We start from the raw sequence: 13577 nt of genomic DNA on the forward strand, positions 1-13577 counted from the left end.
CCACTTTCTAATTTGTTTTTCACAAGGTAAATGTCATGGGCATTTACGTAGTGCTCTAACATGAAAGAAATGACTGATTACATTAATTGCCTCTTAATGTGTAATCTATGTTGTGATGCTTTTTATTATACTGTCAAAAAGATGCATTCATTGAGCTGTCACATACTACATGAAGTTAGAAGGGTTTCGATTTAATCTCATTCAGTTTCATTTAGAAAACGTTCCCTCYCATGYCATTGGACTGGGTTCACCAAGAGTTATGTCTCACCTTTTGTTCCTCTGATCTCATTTTCATTCATTTTACATTTCCATTTTAGTCATTTAGCAGACRCTCTTATCCAAAGCGATTTACAGTAGTAGTGAGTGGATACTTTTTCATACTGGTCCCCCATGGGAATAGAATCCACAAACCTGGCGTTGCAAGTGCCATGCTCTACCAACTGAGCCCCACGGGACCATACATTCATTGGGAACTTGAACACACCCCCCTGAGTGTGGCGCTGACGTCGAGTCTGGGAGTGGAGCAAGAGCCAGCATACCGGATGGTCCTGTTGATCGAGTGCTGTTAAAGATTACCATGGAAGAGCAATCACTTTTGGCGACAGTTCCAGCATCAGACTCAAAATCCTAACATCTTTATTTTCTCATTTYTACTCAGGTTTCAGGGATTGAGTCTGAAAAGCTCTTCACACTAAGGACAACTAATGGTAAGAATATTTTCACTCTCAATTTTTTTTGCACCTGACTCTCTGTCCTTGCTTAGCTGTTGCTAAAAAGAATAKATATATTTGTCTCAGTGACATGCTCTTATATGCTTTTTCTGACATTCCATTTCTGTTCACATCCTTATTCWAACCACACAATTATCAAGAATGACCTAATTGTTGTCAAGGTGTTGTGGCGATTGTAGTTTAAGGATACCCACACACTCTTAATTGCACAACGTGGTTTGACACTGAATGTCACTCTGGCCCGTGGAAAGTCTCTGAGCTAGAGGGATTTATGTTGAAGTAAAACAGAATAATGACGCAGGTGTTTTGACAGAGATGTGTGTGCATTTGAATGTGTTGAGTTGTGTGAAATAGTTGATAAATGCTTTCTACACAATCGTTTAGCTATGAATTGGATTGAACCTCCACTTTCAGTGGCTTAGCTGCTTCGTTGGGGCTAGGAAGAAGTGATGTTTGGAGTCACACGTCATTCTCAATGAGACTACTGGCTCAAGCAAGTTTGTAATCTACTGCAATATTCCCTGTTATCATCCTTAGCATCTCTTAGCAATTCCATATTGTGATCTAACTATAGCTGAAATTCAACAATTAAGTGCAATTTTCACCCAAGAGAATGCCTCTCAAAGCAACATCACTGAATGGTATTTTCCCCATTCAGTATTCTTTACCCGACTGAGTTGTTGTTGCCTTATATGGGCAGCTTGATTGATTGTGTTCTCTTCACAACCCACGATTTCTCAAACTCAAAGCTCATTAGAACTAACRTGGTCACATTTCGCCTCATTTGGCCTGAAAGAGCCAAGAGGAGACGCACATCCAGGGCCAGGCAGCATAAAGCATGCTCTAATCCCACTGGCTGGCTGGCGGTGAGAACCTTTTAGAGCTGAGCCAGGGGTTTAATATGCCTTGTGAAAGCGATTAGAAGGTCTCTATTTAACTCTCCCTACCTCCAAGCTGCTTGTGGTGGGCTTTGCAGAGGGCATTTGTTGTTTGCTTTGGAGGTCTCTCATTGAGTCTTCCAATGAGCCGTCTGGACTTCAGCCTATTGAACGTCATGATTACAAAGAATGCTAAACACACCACTAGTCTCTCCCCAGGGCCCTCGGGTTTTGTCAGAGCTCAAAGACTGCAGGGAGTAGAGACTAGTGTTGTTTGGTGCTGGGAAAATAGGCTTTGTTGAATTTAATGACCATTTTCTTACACTGTCTGGCAGTGAATGGACAATATAATGGTGCAACTGACAAATTGTGAGCACTTTGTAATATGWACATGCTCATTTGCCCAAGACATGAACCCACTGGCTGTTATGAAGCTGCTCGTTAGTAGCCTCATTGTTGTTTCTAGATGTAGGCCTATTATTCAGTCTTGGGGGCCACAGGACTAGGGCTTTTATCACCAGACAACAGAGATTAGGAGCTATTCACCACTATGAATGAAGGTTGTTTTAGCAAAGCATGAACACATACACCACATGACCAAAAGTATGTGGACACTGCTCATCGAACATCTCATTCCAAAATCATGGCCATTAATATGGAGTTGATTCCCTCTTTGCTACTTTAACAGCCTCCACACTTCTGGGAAGGCGTTTCACTAGATGTTGGAAAATTGCTGCAGGGACTTTCCTCCATTCAGCCACAAGAGAATTAGTGAGCACGGGGGCATTGTCATGCTGAAACAGGAAAGGATCTTCCCCAAACTGTTGCCACAAAGTTGGAAACACGGAATCGTCTAGAATGCCTTTGTATGCTGTAGTGTTAAGATTTCCCATCACTGGAACTAAGGGATTTAGCCCAAACCATGAAAAATCTCATGTTATTTGTCACATGCGCCAAATACAACAGGTGTAGACCTTAGAGGGAAATGCTTACTTACAAGCCCTAACCAACAATGCAGTTTAAAAAAAAAATATATATATATATATATATAAGAATAAGAAATAAAAGTAACAAATAATTAAGCAGCAGCAGTAAAATAACAATATCGAGGCTCTATACAGGGGGTACCGGTACAGAGTCAATGTGGGGGGGGGCACTGGTTAGTCGAGGTAATTAAGGTAATATGTACATGTAGGTAGAGTTATTAAGGTGACTATGCATAGATAATAACAGAGTAGCAGCAGTGTAAAAGTGGGGGGCAGGCAATGCAAATAGTCTGGGTAGCCATTTGATTAGATGTTCAGGAGTCTTATGGCTTTGGGGTAGAAGCTGTTTAGAAGCCTCTTGGACCTAGACTTGGCGCTCCTGTACCACTTGCCATGCGGTAACAGAGGGAACAGTCTATGACTAGGGTGGCTGGAGTCTTTTACAATTTTTAGAGCCTTCTTCTGACACCGCCTGGTATAGAGGTCCTGGGTGGCAGGAAGTTTGGCCCCAGTGATTTACTGGGCCGTACGCACTACCATCTGTAGTGCCCTGCGGTCGAAGGCAGAGCAGTTGCCATACCAGGCAGTGATGAAACCAGTCCGGATGCTCTCRATGGTGCAGCTGTAGAACCTTCTGAGGACCCATGCCAAATCTTTTCAGTCTCCTGGGGGGGAATAGGTTTTGTCGTGCCCTCTTCACGACTGTCTTGGTGTGCTTGGACCATGTTAGTTTGTTGGTAATGTGGACACCAAGGAACTTGAAGCTCTCAACCTAGTCCACTACAGCCCCGTTGATGAGAATGGGGACGTGCTCGGTCATCCTTTTCCTGTAGTCCACAATCATCTCCTTTGTCTTGATTACATTGTCATGGCACCACACTGCCAGGTCTCTGACCTCCTCCCTATATGCTGTCTCGTCGTTGTCAGTGATCAGGCCTACCACTGTTGTGTCATCGGCAAACTTAATGATGGCCGGGCCGTGCAGTCATGAGTGAACAGGGAGTACAGGAGGGGACCCTTACCACCCAGAGCGGCCCGTCAGGAAGTCCAGGATCCAGTTTCWGAGGGAGGTGTTTAGTACCAGGGTCTTTAGCTTACTGATGAGCTTTGAGGGCACTATGGTGTTGAAGGCTGAGCTTTAGTCAATGAATAGCATTCTCACATAGGTGTTCCTTTTGTCCAGGTGGGAAAGGGCAGTGTGGAGTGCACAGAGATTGCATAATATGTGGATCTGTTGGTGTGGTATGCAAATTGGAGTCAGTCTAGGGTTTCTGGGATAATGGTGTTAATGTGAGCCATGACCAGCCTTACAAAGCACTTCATGGCTACAGAYGTGAGTGCTACAGGTCGGTAGTCATTTAGGCAGGTTACCTTAGTGTTCTTGGGCACAGGGTGGTCTGCTTGAAACATGTTGGTTTTTCAGACTCGGACAGGGAGAGGTTGAAAATGTCAGTTTAGGTCAGGTTTCTGGGAATTAATATTTAAATGTTTCTCTGATATATATGACACTGTTATAGATCCCTCTCCCCTTACAGCCCTTTTTGGAGTACTGCCCATAGGTACCCCCCTGTCAAGAATCCAGTCGGACACTGTTGCTTATACAACTCTTTTAGCTAGACGGCTAATACTACACGAACTGGAAGATGGCAGCTTCCCCCATCTTATACATATTGGGGTTGAGAGACTGTGTTTGTGGCTCTCTTGAAAAAAACTAAAGAAAAAAAATTCCCAAATTAACTAACGTTGGGAAAAAAAAACCCAAACTGTTTAATGAGGCTTGGGCTCCATTCCGGTCTTACTTTTAAACAGTCCATCTCTGATGGCATTCCTATTAAAACCAAAATAAGTCTGTATTTGACCCCCCTGTGACTTAGGGGTTGGATGAGCATTTCTCTGTGTTTTTCTGGGGTGGGGGTGGGGGGCATTAAGGTTGATGTGCTTATTGATTGTGACCTTGCGGATGCCTTGTTCATCTTGCCGGGCAGAGTAAAGGTGTGAGCTTTGTTTTTCCCAGTTATTTTTTTTTTTTAATTACATAAAATTACATACATAAAATTATTTATTCATTTTTTATTTTAAAGATTGTAAACTTTTTATTTTTGGTCCAGTGGATGGTCGGTCTGTGGCCTTGACGTCTGTGAGTGGTTGCATTTCTCCACCCCATCCCTTGACTGTTTACAGGAACAATGGTGAGGTGTTTGCTCTGTCCCTGTACCTAAGATTTGCCCTTTAACCTTTGTAGCTTCTGCCTGGTGTTTTAACTTTGTCTAAAGTATGGTATCTTTAAAGCTATATTTTTTTAATTTTATGTATTATTTGTATTTTTTCTAGTTGAGTATATTATTTATATTGCTTGTGTCTGTTGTGTGTGTAAAAACTTAATAAACAGAGTTTTCAAAAAAGAAAATGTCAGTTTAGAATACTTGCCAGTTTGTCAGGGTTGTGTGCGGAGAATGTTTGGAGTCAAACGCAGGACCAGGTCTGAGCGAACACACAGAGTTTTTACTCAAATATATGCACAATTCCACAAATGGAAAGAAACAGATACGAACACGTATCAATCCAACACCTTAAGTAACAAACATCACGGACAAACATAAATGAAAGACAGAGGGTTAAATAGGGAACATGATGGGGGGAATTGATACCAGGTGTGTAAATACAGACAAACACAACACAAACTGAAAATGGATCGATGGTGGCTGAAAGCCGGTGACGTCGACCGCCGACACCACCGAATCAACAGGAGAAGGGCCGACTTCGCGGAAGTCGTGAACAGAACCCCTCCCCTGACGCGCGGCTCCAGCAGCGCGACGACACGGCCTCGGGGACGACCCGGAGGGCGAGGCGCAGTGCGATCCGGGTTGGAGACGGTGAAACTCTTGTAACTGGATGGATCTAGATGTCCTCCACCGGTACCCAGCATCTCTCCTCCGGACCGTACCCCTCCCACTCCACGAGGTACTGAAGGCCCTCGCCCGACGTCTAGAATCCATGATGGCCCTTACGGTATACTACGCCGGCCCCTCGATGTCAAGAGGGGGCGAGGACTCCCGCACCTCAGACTGCTGGAGCGGACCAGCCACCCACTGGCTGAGGAGAGACACATGGAACGAGGGATTAAACGGTAATCAGGGGGGAGTGTAACTATAACAAACCTCGTTCAGTCTCCTCAGACTTTAAATGCCCACAAACCGCGGACCCAGCTTCCGGCAGGGCAGGTGAAGGGGTAGGTTTCGGGTCGAGAGCCAGACTCGGTCCCGGTGCATCACACGGGGCCTCACTGCGGTGGCGTCGGCACTCGCTTTTGTCTCCTGATAAGCCCGTTGTAACCGCACATGGCGCCAGCGTTCCAAGTCTCCTCTGAGTGCGACAACCATTCATCCACGCAGGGAGCCTCAATCTGGCTCTGATGCATGGCCAGGACCGGCTGGTAACCTAGCACACACTGAAACGGTGATGAGGTTGGTAGAGGAGTGGCGGCGGGAGTTTTGGGCCATCTCGCGCCAGGGGATGTAAGCTGCCACTCCCGGCCGGTCCTGGCGACATCGGACCTCAGAAACTACTCCATCCTGGTTTTACTCTTTCCACCTGCCCGTTACTCTCGGGTTGGAAACCTGAGGTAAGGCTGACCGAAGATCCCCAGGCGTTCCATAAAGCCCTCAGACTCTAGATGTAAATGGGGACCGATCAGAAACTATATCCTCAGGCACCCCGTAGTGCGGAATACAATGGGTGAACACGAGCCTCCGCAGTTTTGGTAGAGCCGTGAGGGAGACGGGCAAAGGAGGAGACGGCAGATTTAGAAAACCGATCCACAACGACCAGGATCGTGGTGTTACCCCGCGACGGGGAAGATCGTCACGAAATCCACGATAGGTGTGACCATGGTCGCTGGGAACGGGAAGGGTTGTAATTTCCTCTGGGCAGATGTCTAGGTGCCTTGCACTGTGCACATACCGAACAGGAGGAACATAAACCGCACGTCCTTAGCTAAAGTGGGCACCAGTACTTCCCAAAAGGCAGCGCACCGGTCCGACCGATACCAGGATGACGAGAGGAGGGTGACGTATGAGCCCAACAGATCAAACGATCGCGGACATCAAACGGAACGTACATACGCCCAGCTGGACGTCAGGTGGAATGGGCTCTGAACGTGACGCCGTTCGATGTCCGCGTCCACCTCCCATTACCACCGGTCGCACCAGGCGAGAGGCTGGAATGATGGGAGTGGGATCTGAGGACTCTCTCTGTATCATACAGCGGGACAGTGCGTCTCTGCCTTAACGTTCTGGAAACCTGGTTTGTAGGAAGGTGAAATCAAAACGGGTGAACAACATGGCCCACTTGCCTGGCGAGGGTTTCATTCCCCTCGCCGCCCGGTGTACTCCAGATTGCGTGGGTCAGTCCAAATGAGGAAAGGGTGTCTTGCCCCCTCAAGCCAATGTCTCCACGCTTTCAGAGCCATGACAACAGCCAGCAACTCCCGGTCCCACATCATAGTTTCGCTCCACCGGGCTGAGCTTCTTCGAAAAGAATGCACAGGGGCGGAGTTTTAGTGGCGTACCCGAGCGCTGAGACAGCACAGCCCTATCCCGCCTCGGACCGTCCACCTCAACTATGAATTGCTAAGGAAGGATCAGGATGCGCGCAAGCAGGAGCTGAGGTAAACAGAGCCTTCAGGTGACCAACAGCCCTGTCCGCTCCAGCTGTCCACTGCAGTCGCACCGGTCCTCCCTTCAGCAGTGAGGTAATGGGAGCCGCTACCTGACCAAAACCGCCGATAAATCTCCGGTATGTAGTTGGCAAACCTAAAAACGCTGCGCACTTCCTTACCGTGGTTGGAGTCGGCCAATTACGCACGGCTGAAAGGCGGTCATTCTCCATCTCTACCCCTGACGCTGAAAGCGGTACCTAGGAAGGAGATGGACTGTTGGAAGAACAGACATTTCTCAGCCTTGACGTACAGGTCATGCTCAACAGTCTACCAAGCGCACCCTGCGCACTAGGGACACAGCTTCGGCGCGTGTAGCGGAATATATTAGAATTCATCTATATACACCACTACACCCTGACCGTGCAGGTCCTAAAGATCTCATCCACAAAGTATTGGAAGACTGATGGAGCATTCATTAACCCGTACGGCATGACGAGGTACTCATAATGCCAGAAGTGGTGCTAAAAGCTGTCTTTCCACTCATCTCCCCCTTGATCGCAAGCCAGGTTGTAATGCGCTCCTGAGGTCCAATTTTGTGAAGAAGCGCGCCCCGTGTAATGACTCGGTCATACTCGCTATATAGTGGTAGCGGGTACTGTATTTTACCCGTGATTCTTATTATCCGCGATAATCAATACAGGACGCAAACCTCTATCCTTTCTTCTTCACAAAAAGAAACTCGAGGAGACGGTGAGATGGAAGCCGAATGTATTCCCTGTCCCAGAGATTCGGTGACATATGTCTCCATAGCCACCGTCCCTCCTGTGAACAAGGGATAACACGTGACCTCTGGGAAGTTTAGCGTCTACCAAGGATCTATCACACACCCCCGGTCGATGGGGTGTAATTGAGTCCGCTTCTTCTTACAGAAGGCGAGTGCCAAATCGGCATATTCGGGAGGAATGTGCATGGTGGAAACTTGGTTTGGACTTTCCACGCTGTAGTGGCACCTAAGGAAACACCTACACACCTCCCTGAACACGACAGGACCATCCCTTGAGAGCCCTCTGTTGCCACGAATAATCGGATCATGAGAGGCCAACCAGGGAAGACCCAACACAACAGGAAACGCAGGAGAGTCGATCAGGAAAGACAATTCTCTCCTCGTGATCTCCCGCGTTCTCATAGCGATGGGCACTGTGACTCCCAACCAGCCCCGACCCCAAAGGACGACTATCTAAGGCATGGTACAGGGAAGGGAACATCAACCGGAATATAGGGATCCCTAAGCTATGAGCCAAAGAGCGGTCAATAAAATTCCCAGCTGCGCCTGAATCTACTAGCGCCTTATGCTGGGAATGTGGGAAAACCCAGGAAATTCTATAGATAACCACATGAGTGCAACAGAAGGCTCGGTGAGTTATGTGCCTACTCACTGAGACGACCCACCAGTGCTCCGCCTGCTACCTCGACTCCCAGGAGAAACACCCCAGCACCGGACAGCAGTGTGCCCTCTGCGTCCACAGTTGGTACATGGAGTGGTTCCCCTCCGGTCTCCCTCTAGCAGCCCCTCCCAACTCCATAGGAGTTGGATCCAAGGAGCTGGGTTCTGGAATGGGCGGACCCCGATCTGACGCCCGCGGGAGGCCAACAGGTTATCCAGCCGGATAGATAATCCACCAGCTGGTCCAGGTTGAGAGTGGTGTCCCTGCAGGCTAGCTCCCTACGAACGTCCTCTCGTAGACTACACCTGTAGTGGTCGATCAGGGCCCCGCTCATTCCATCCCGCACCAGCGGCCAGCGTACGGAGGGTCCAAAGCGAAATCTTGTGCGCTCCTCATCCCTGCCTGAGATGGAACAATCGCTCTCCCCGCCTCTCCTTCAGGTGGATGGTCAAAGACTGCCCGGAAGCGGCGAGAGAAGTCATCATAATCATCCAGGGTAGATCCCTCTCTTCCCAGATGGCGTTGGCCCACTCCAGGGCTTTACCAGTCAGACGGAGATGAGAGCGCCACCCTCTCGTGTCCCGACGGGGACGGATGAACAGATGCCAGGTATAGCTCAGCTGTAGGAGGAACCCTGACACCCGGCTGCTGTTCCGTCATACGCTCCCGGGAGCGGAGCCGAATTCCACTGGTTCCGACGGTGGGAGGATGGATGTGGTGTAGGTAGAGTGCGGGTGTTGGTGCTGGGTTCTGATTTACCGGGAGACCTCCTTCTCTTCCCATCTGTCCATAGTCTGCAGCACGCGATCCATGCTGTCCCTAAACTATGCAACATAGTCGCGTGCTGTTGAACCTGCTCCTCTACTGGGGAGAAGGGCTGGCTGGCGCCTGCTGACTCCATTTGAAGTTGGTCCGTGATTCTGTCAGGGTTGTGTGCGGAGAATGTTTGGGAGTCAAACGCAGACACAGGTCTGAGCGAAACCACAGAGTTTTACTCAAATTATGCACAATTCCACAAATGGAAAAGAAACAGATCGAACACCGTATCAAATACAACACCTAACGTACAAACAATCACGGACAAACATAAATGAAAGACAGAGGGTTAATAGGGAACTGATGGGGGGAATGATACCAGGTGTGTAAAATACAGCACAACAAAACGAAACTGAAAAATGGATCGATGTGTACTAGAACAGCCGGTGACGTCGACCGCCGAACACCACCGAACAAGGAGAAGGGCCGACTTCGGCGGAAGTCGTGACACAGTTGGTCAGCGGATGCTCGGAGTACACGTCCTGGTAATCCATCTGGCCCTGCGGCTTGTGAATGTTGACCTGTTTAAAGCTCTTACTCAAATCGGCAGCGGAGAGCGTGATCAACAGTCTTCCGGAACAGCTGATGCTCTCATGCTAGTTTCAGTGTTACTTTCCTCGAAGCGAGCATAGAAGTAATTTAGCTCGTCTGGTAGGCCTCGTGTCACTGGTCAGCTCTCGGCTGTGCTTCCCTTTGTAGTCTGTAATAGTTTGCAAGCCCTGCCAATCCGACGAGCGTCGGAGGCTGTGTAGTACGATTCGATCTTAGTCCCGTATTGACGTTTTGCCTGTTTGATGGTTCGTCGGAGAACATAGCGGGATTTCTTATGAGCTTCCGGGTTAGAGTCCCACTCCTTGAAAGCGGCAGCTCTAGCCTTTAGCTCAGTGCGGATGTTGCCTGTAATCCATGGCTTCTGGTTGGGGTATGTACGTTCAGTCATTGTGGGGACGATGTCATCAATGCACTTATTGATGAAGCAGTGACTGATGTGGTGTACTCCTCAATGCCATCGGAAGAATCACGGAACATATTCCAGTCTGTGCTAGCAAAACAGTCCTGTAGCTTAGCATCTGCTTCATCTGACCACTTTTTTATTGACCAAGTCACTGGGGCTTCCTGCTTTAATTTTTGCTTGTAAGCCGGAATCAGGAGGGTAGAATTATGATCAGATTTGCCAAATGGAGGGCGAGGGAGAGCTTTGTACATGTCTCTGTGTGTGGAGTAAAGGTGGTCTAGAGTTTTTTTCCCTCTGGTTGCACATTTAACATGCTGGTGGAAATTTGGTGAAAAGTATTTACCACTGTGAGCTAACTGTCCAGAGTCTTACCACTGTGAGCTAACTGTCCAGTCTTACCACTGTGAGCTACCACGGCGCTCCTAGTCCCCGGCCACTAGGAGCGCCGCCTCTGGATGAGCGTTTTCATGTTTACTTATGAGTGTGGTCTTAGTGCCAGCGTCGGTCTGTGGTGGTATGTAAACAGCTATGAAAAATACAGATGAAAACTCTCTAGGTAAATAGTGTAGTGTCGCTATCTACAGCCTCAGATCATTATTCCTCCTCCACCAAACTTTACAGTTGGCACTATGCATTGGGGAAGGTAGCGTTCCCCTGGCATCTGCCAAACCCAGATTCATTCGTCGGACTGCCAGATGGTGAAGTGTCACTCATCACTCCTGAGAACACGTTTCCACTGCTCCAGAGTCCAATGACGGCAAGCTTTACACGACTCCAGCCGACGCTTGGCATTGCGCATGGTGATCTTAGGCTTGTGTGCGGCTGCTCGGCCATGAAAACCCATTTCATGAAGCTGCCGACAAACAGTTCTTGTGATGACAATGSTTCAAGAGGCAGTTTGGAACTCGGTAGTGAGTGTTGCAACCGAGGACAGACGATTTTTACGCACTTCAGCATTTGGCGGTCCCGTTCTGTGAGCTTGTGTGACCTACCACTTTGCGGCTGAGCCGTTGTTGCTTCTAGACGTTTCCACTTAACAGTTGACCGGGGCAGCTCTAGCAGGGTAGAAATTTGACGAACTGACCTGTTGGAAAGGTGGGTTCCTATGACGGTGCCACGTTGAAAGTCACTGAGCTCTTCAGTAAGGCCCTTCTACTGCCAATGTTTGTCTATGGAGATCATGTGCTGTGTGCTCGATTTGATACACCTGTCAGCAACAGGTGTAGCTGAAATAGCCAAATCCACTAAGCTGAAGGGGTGTCCACATACTTTTGTATATATAGTGTATAATAAGTTTCAGTATTTATCTGATGTGGGAAAGAATATTAAAGATGCACTATGCAGAAATCAGTCTGCCATTTCCTGGTTTCTAACATTTTTATATTTTGCCTAATTTCAGTTTATGTGACAAAACAAACAAGCAAGTATAWAACCAAAAATATTGTATTTTCAGCTGTTTGAAAAGAAAAACTACAACTACTACCAGGGKACAAAACCGAATGTAAAAGACACAAAAAATGATAATTAAGAACCRRAAGCATAGACATAGCGCACATAGACTTTCTTTCAATGAGAATGACAGATCTATAACAACATTTCTATGTGMATTTGGTCRTTTCGCCCTAAAAAGTTACATATTGCAGCTTTAAATTATTCTGTCAGCTCTGTCAAACTGTGGTTGGTAACAAAGGTTCTCTGGTTGCTCATAGACATAGGCGTTGATGAGAGGGACGAGACGAAGGTGTGCAGCTCTGCCACAGTGTCAGGTCTACAACGCAGCCAGGAGCAGAGCAGCGACACACCCCTCGATCAGCCTGCTGCCAGTCCCGCCCCTGGCTCTCAGCCTGCAGGCCGCCCTGCCCCTGCAGCCCCTCTCACCAGCACCCGCACCACCAGCCCACTTCCTGCTGTGTGTGTGAAGAAGGAGAGGACGTCCCCTCACAACACGACCACCCCAACTCTGCCAGGGTCAGGCCTATCCCAGGTCAAGAGAGAACCATTGTCACATCACCAGGGCCATCCCCTGTTCATTGGTCTCCACAACAGGTAGGACATGGCATTGACTGTACTTATTCAAACCATTTCATAGTACTGATATCCTAGATGAGGTGATTTTTATTTACAACCTTGCCTTTCTCCTCCCTACAGCAGCAGCATAGAGGGATCCCGCAAGCGAACCCTCCCGCCATCCCCCCACCTCGGGCGCCATTCTTCTCCCTTGCCGGCCCTCCCCCTGTCCGTCTCGGAGTTGCCCGCACCCCACTTCTTCCTGCCAGTTCACGGGCATCGCCGCCCGGCCATGTTCACAAGCCCTCTGGGATTACCAACCAATGGCATCGTAGGACACTCCACTGAAGCAGGCTACTCAGGTAAGAGGCTTGAACAGTAAAGGAGATGGATATTGAAGAAACCGTATAGGAGATAGATTGGTGTTTAGTGTACAACAGGTGTAGGTGGTGATACGGGTTGTGGGTGAGAAAGAGCAGTTTTTGTCATAGAGTATGACCTTTAACCTCTCACCCACAACAGAGCACGACCTGCTTCGCCAAGAACTGAACAACCGCTTCCTGGCGCAGACTGCAGAGAGAGGGACTGGCTCGGGGCCACCTCTGCTGAGGACAGAGTTCCACCAGCACACACACCAGCACCAACATCAACACCAGCACCAGCTCACCTTCTTATCCTACCCCAATGGTTTGCCTCCTCCACCAGGCATCCTCTCTACAACCCCAAATATGGGTCGCACAGCTGACCTAAATGTAAGTCCAGTACATGGCCACCACAAACTGCTTCATGTGAGGTTAAAGGGTAACTCTCAACCCCAATTTCAGCTTTTGCCCAACCCCTTMWAATAMAAAAATATGCATTCAGGTGAGAAGTTGTGGGTGGAGGGAATTGCTCATAATTATTCATTTTGGGGGTGGGTAAACATAGTTGTACCTGATCCCAACACTTTTTCACTAAAGCATACTTACCAGAAGTCCACTGGCACGCTCTGATAATAAAATGATGTGCATCATGAGCAAATACAACTCTGGACAGTTAGCTCACAGTGGTAAGACTCTGGACAGTTAGCTCACAGTGGTAAGACTCTGGACAGTTAGCTCAC

The 13577-nt window shown here is 48.4% G+C and overlaps 1 protein-coding gene across 2 annotated transcripts in view; it reads left to right on the top strand.

The window, feature by feature from the left end:
- Positions 1-13577, top strand: part of LOC111961459 (autism susceptibility gene 2 protein homolog) — a 38552-nt gene that overhangs the window by 17622 nt on the left and 7353 nt on the right. Inside the window, exons 6-9 of one of the 2 annotated variants that reach the window (XM_023983749.2) lie at positions 659-707; positions 12178-12514; positions 12617-12837; positions 12998-13227. In XM_023983749.2, the coding sequence (XP_023839517.1) occupies positions 659-707; positions 12178-12514; positions 12617-12837; positions 12998-13227 (837 nt within the window). The remainder of the gene's footprint in view (positions 1-658; positions 708-12177; positions 12515-12616; positions 12838-12997; positions 13228-13577) is intronic. The other variant, XM_023983750.2, reaches the window with a different exon arrangement.

This window comes from Salvelinus sp. IW2-2015, linkage group LG4q.1:29 (genome assembly GCF_002910315.2).
Source record: "Salvelinus sp. IW2-2015 linkage group LG4q.1:29, ASM291031v2, whole genome shotgun sequence".
NCBI lineage: Eukaryota > Metazoa > Chordata > Actinopteri > Salmoniformes > Salmonidae > Salvelinus > Salvelinus sp. IW2-2015.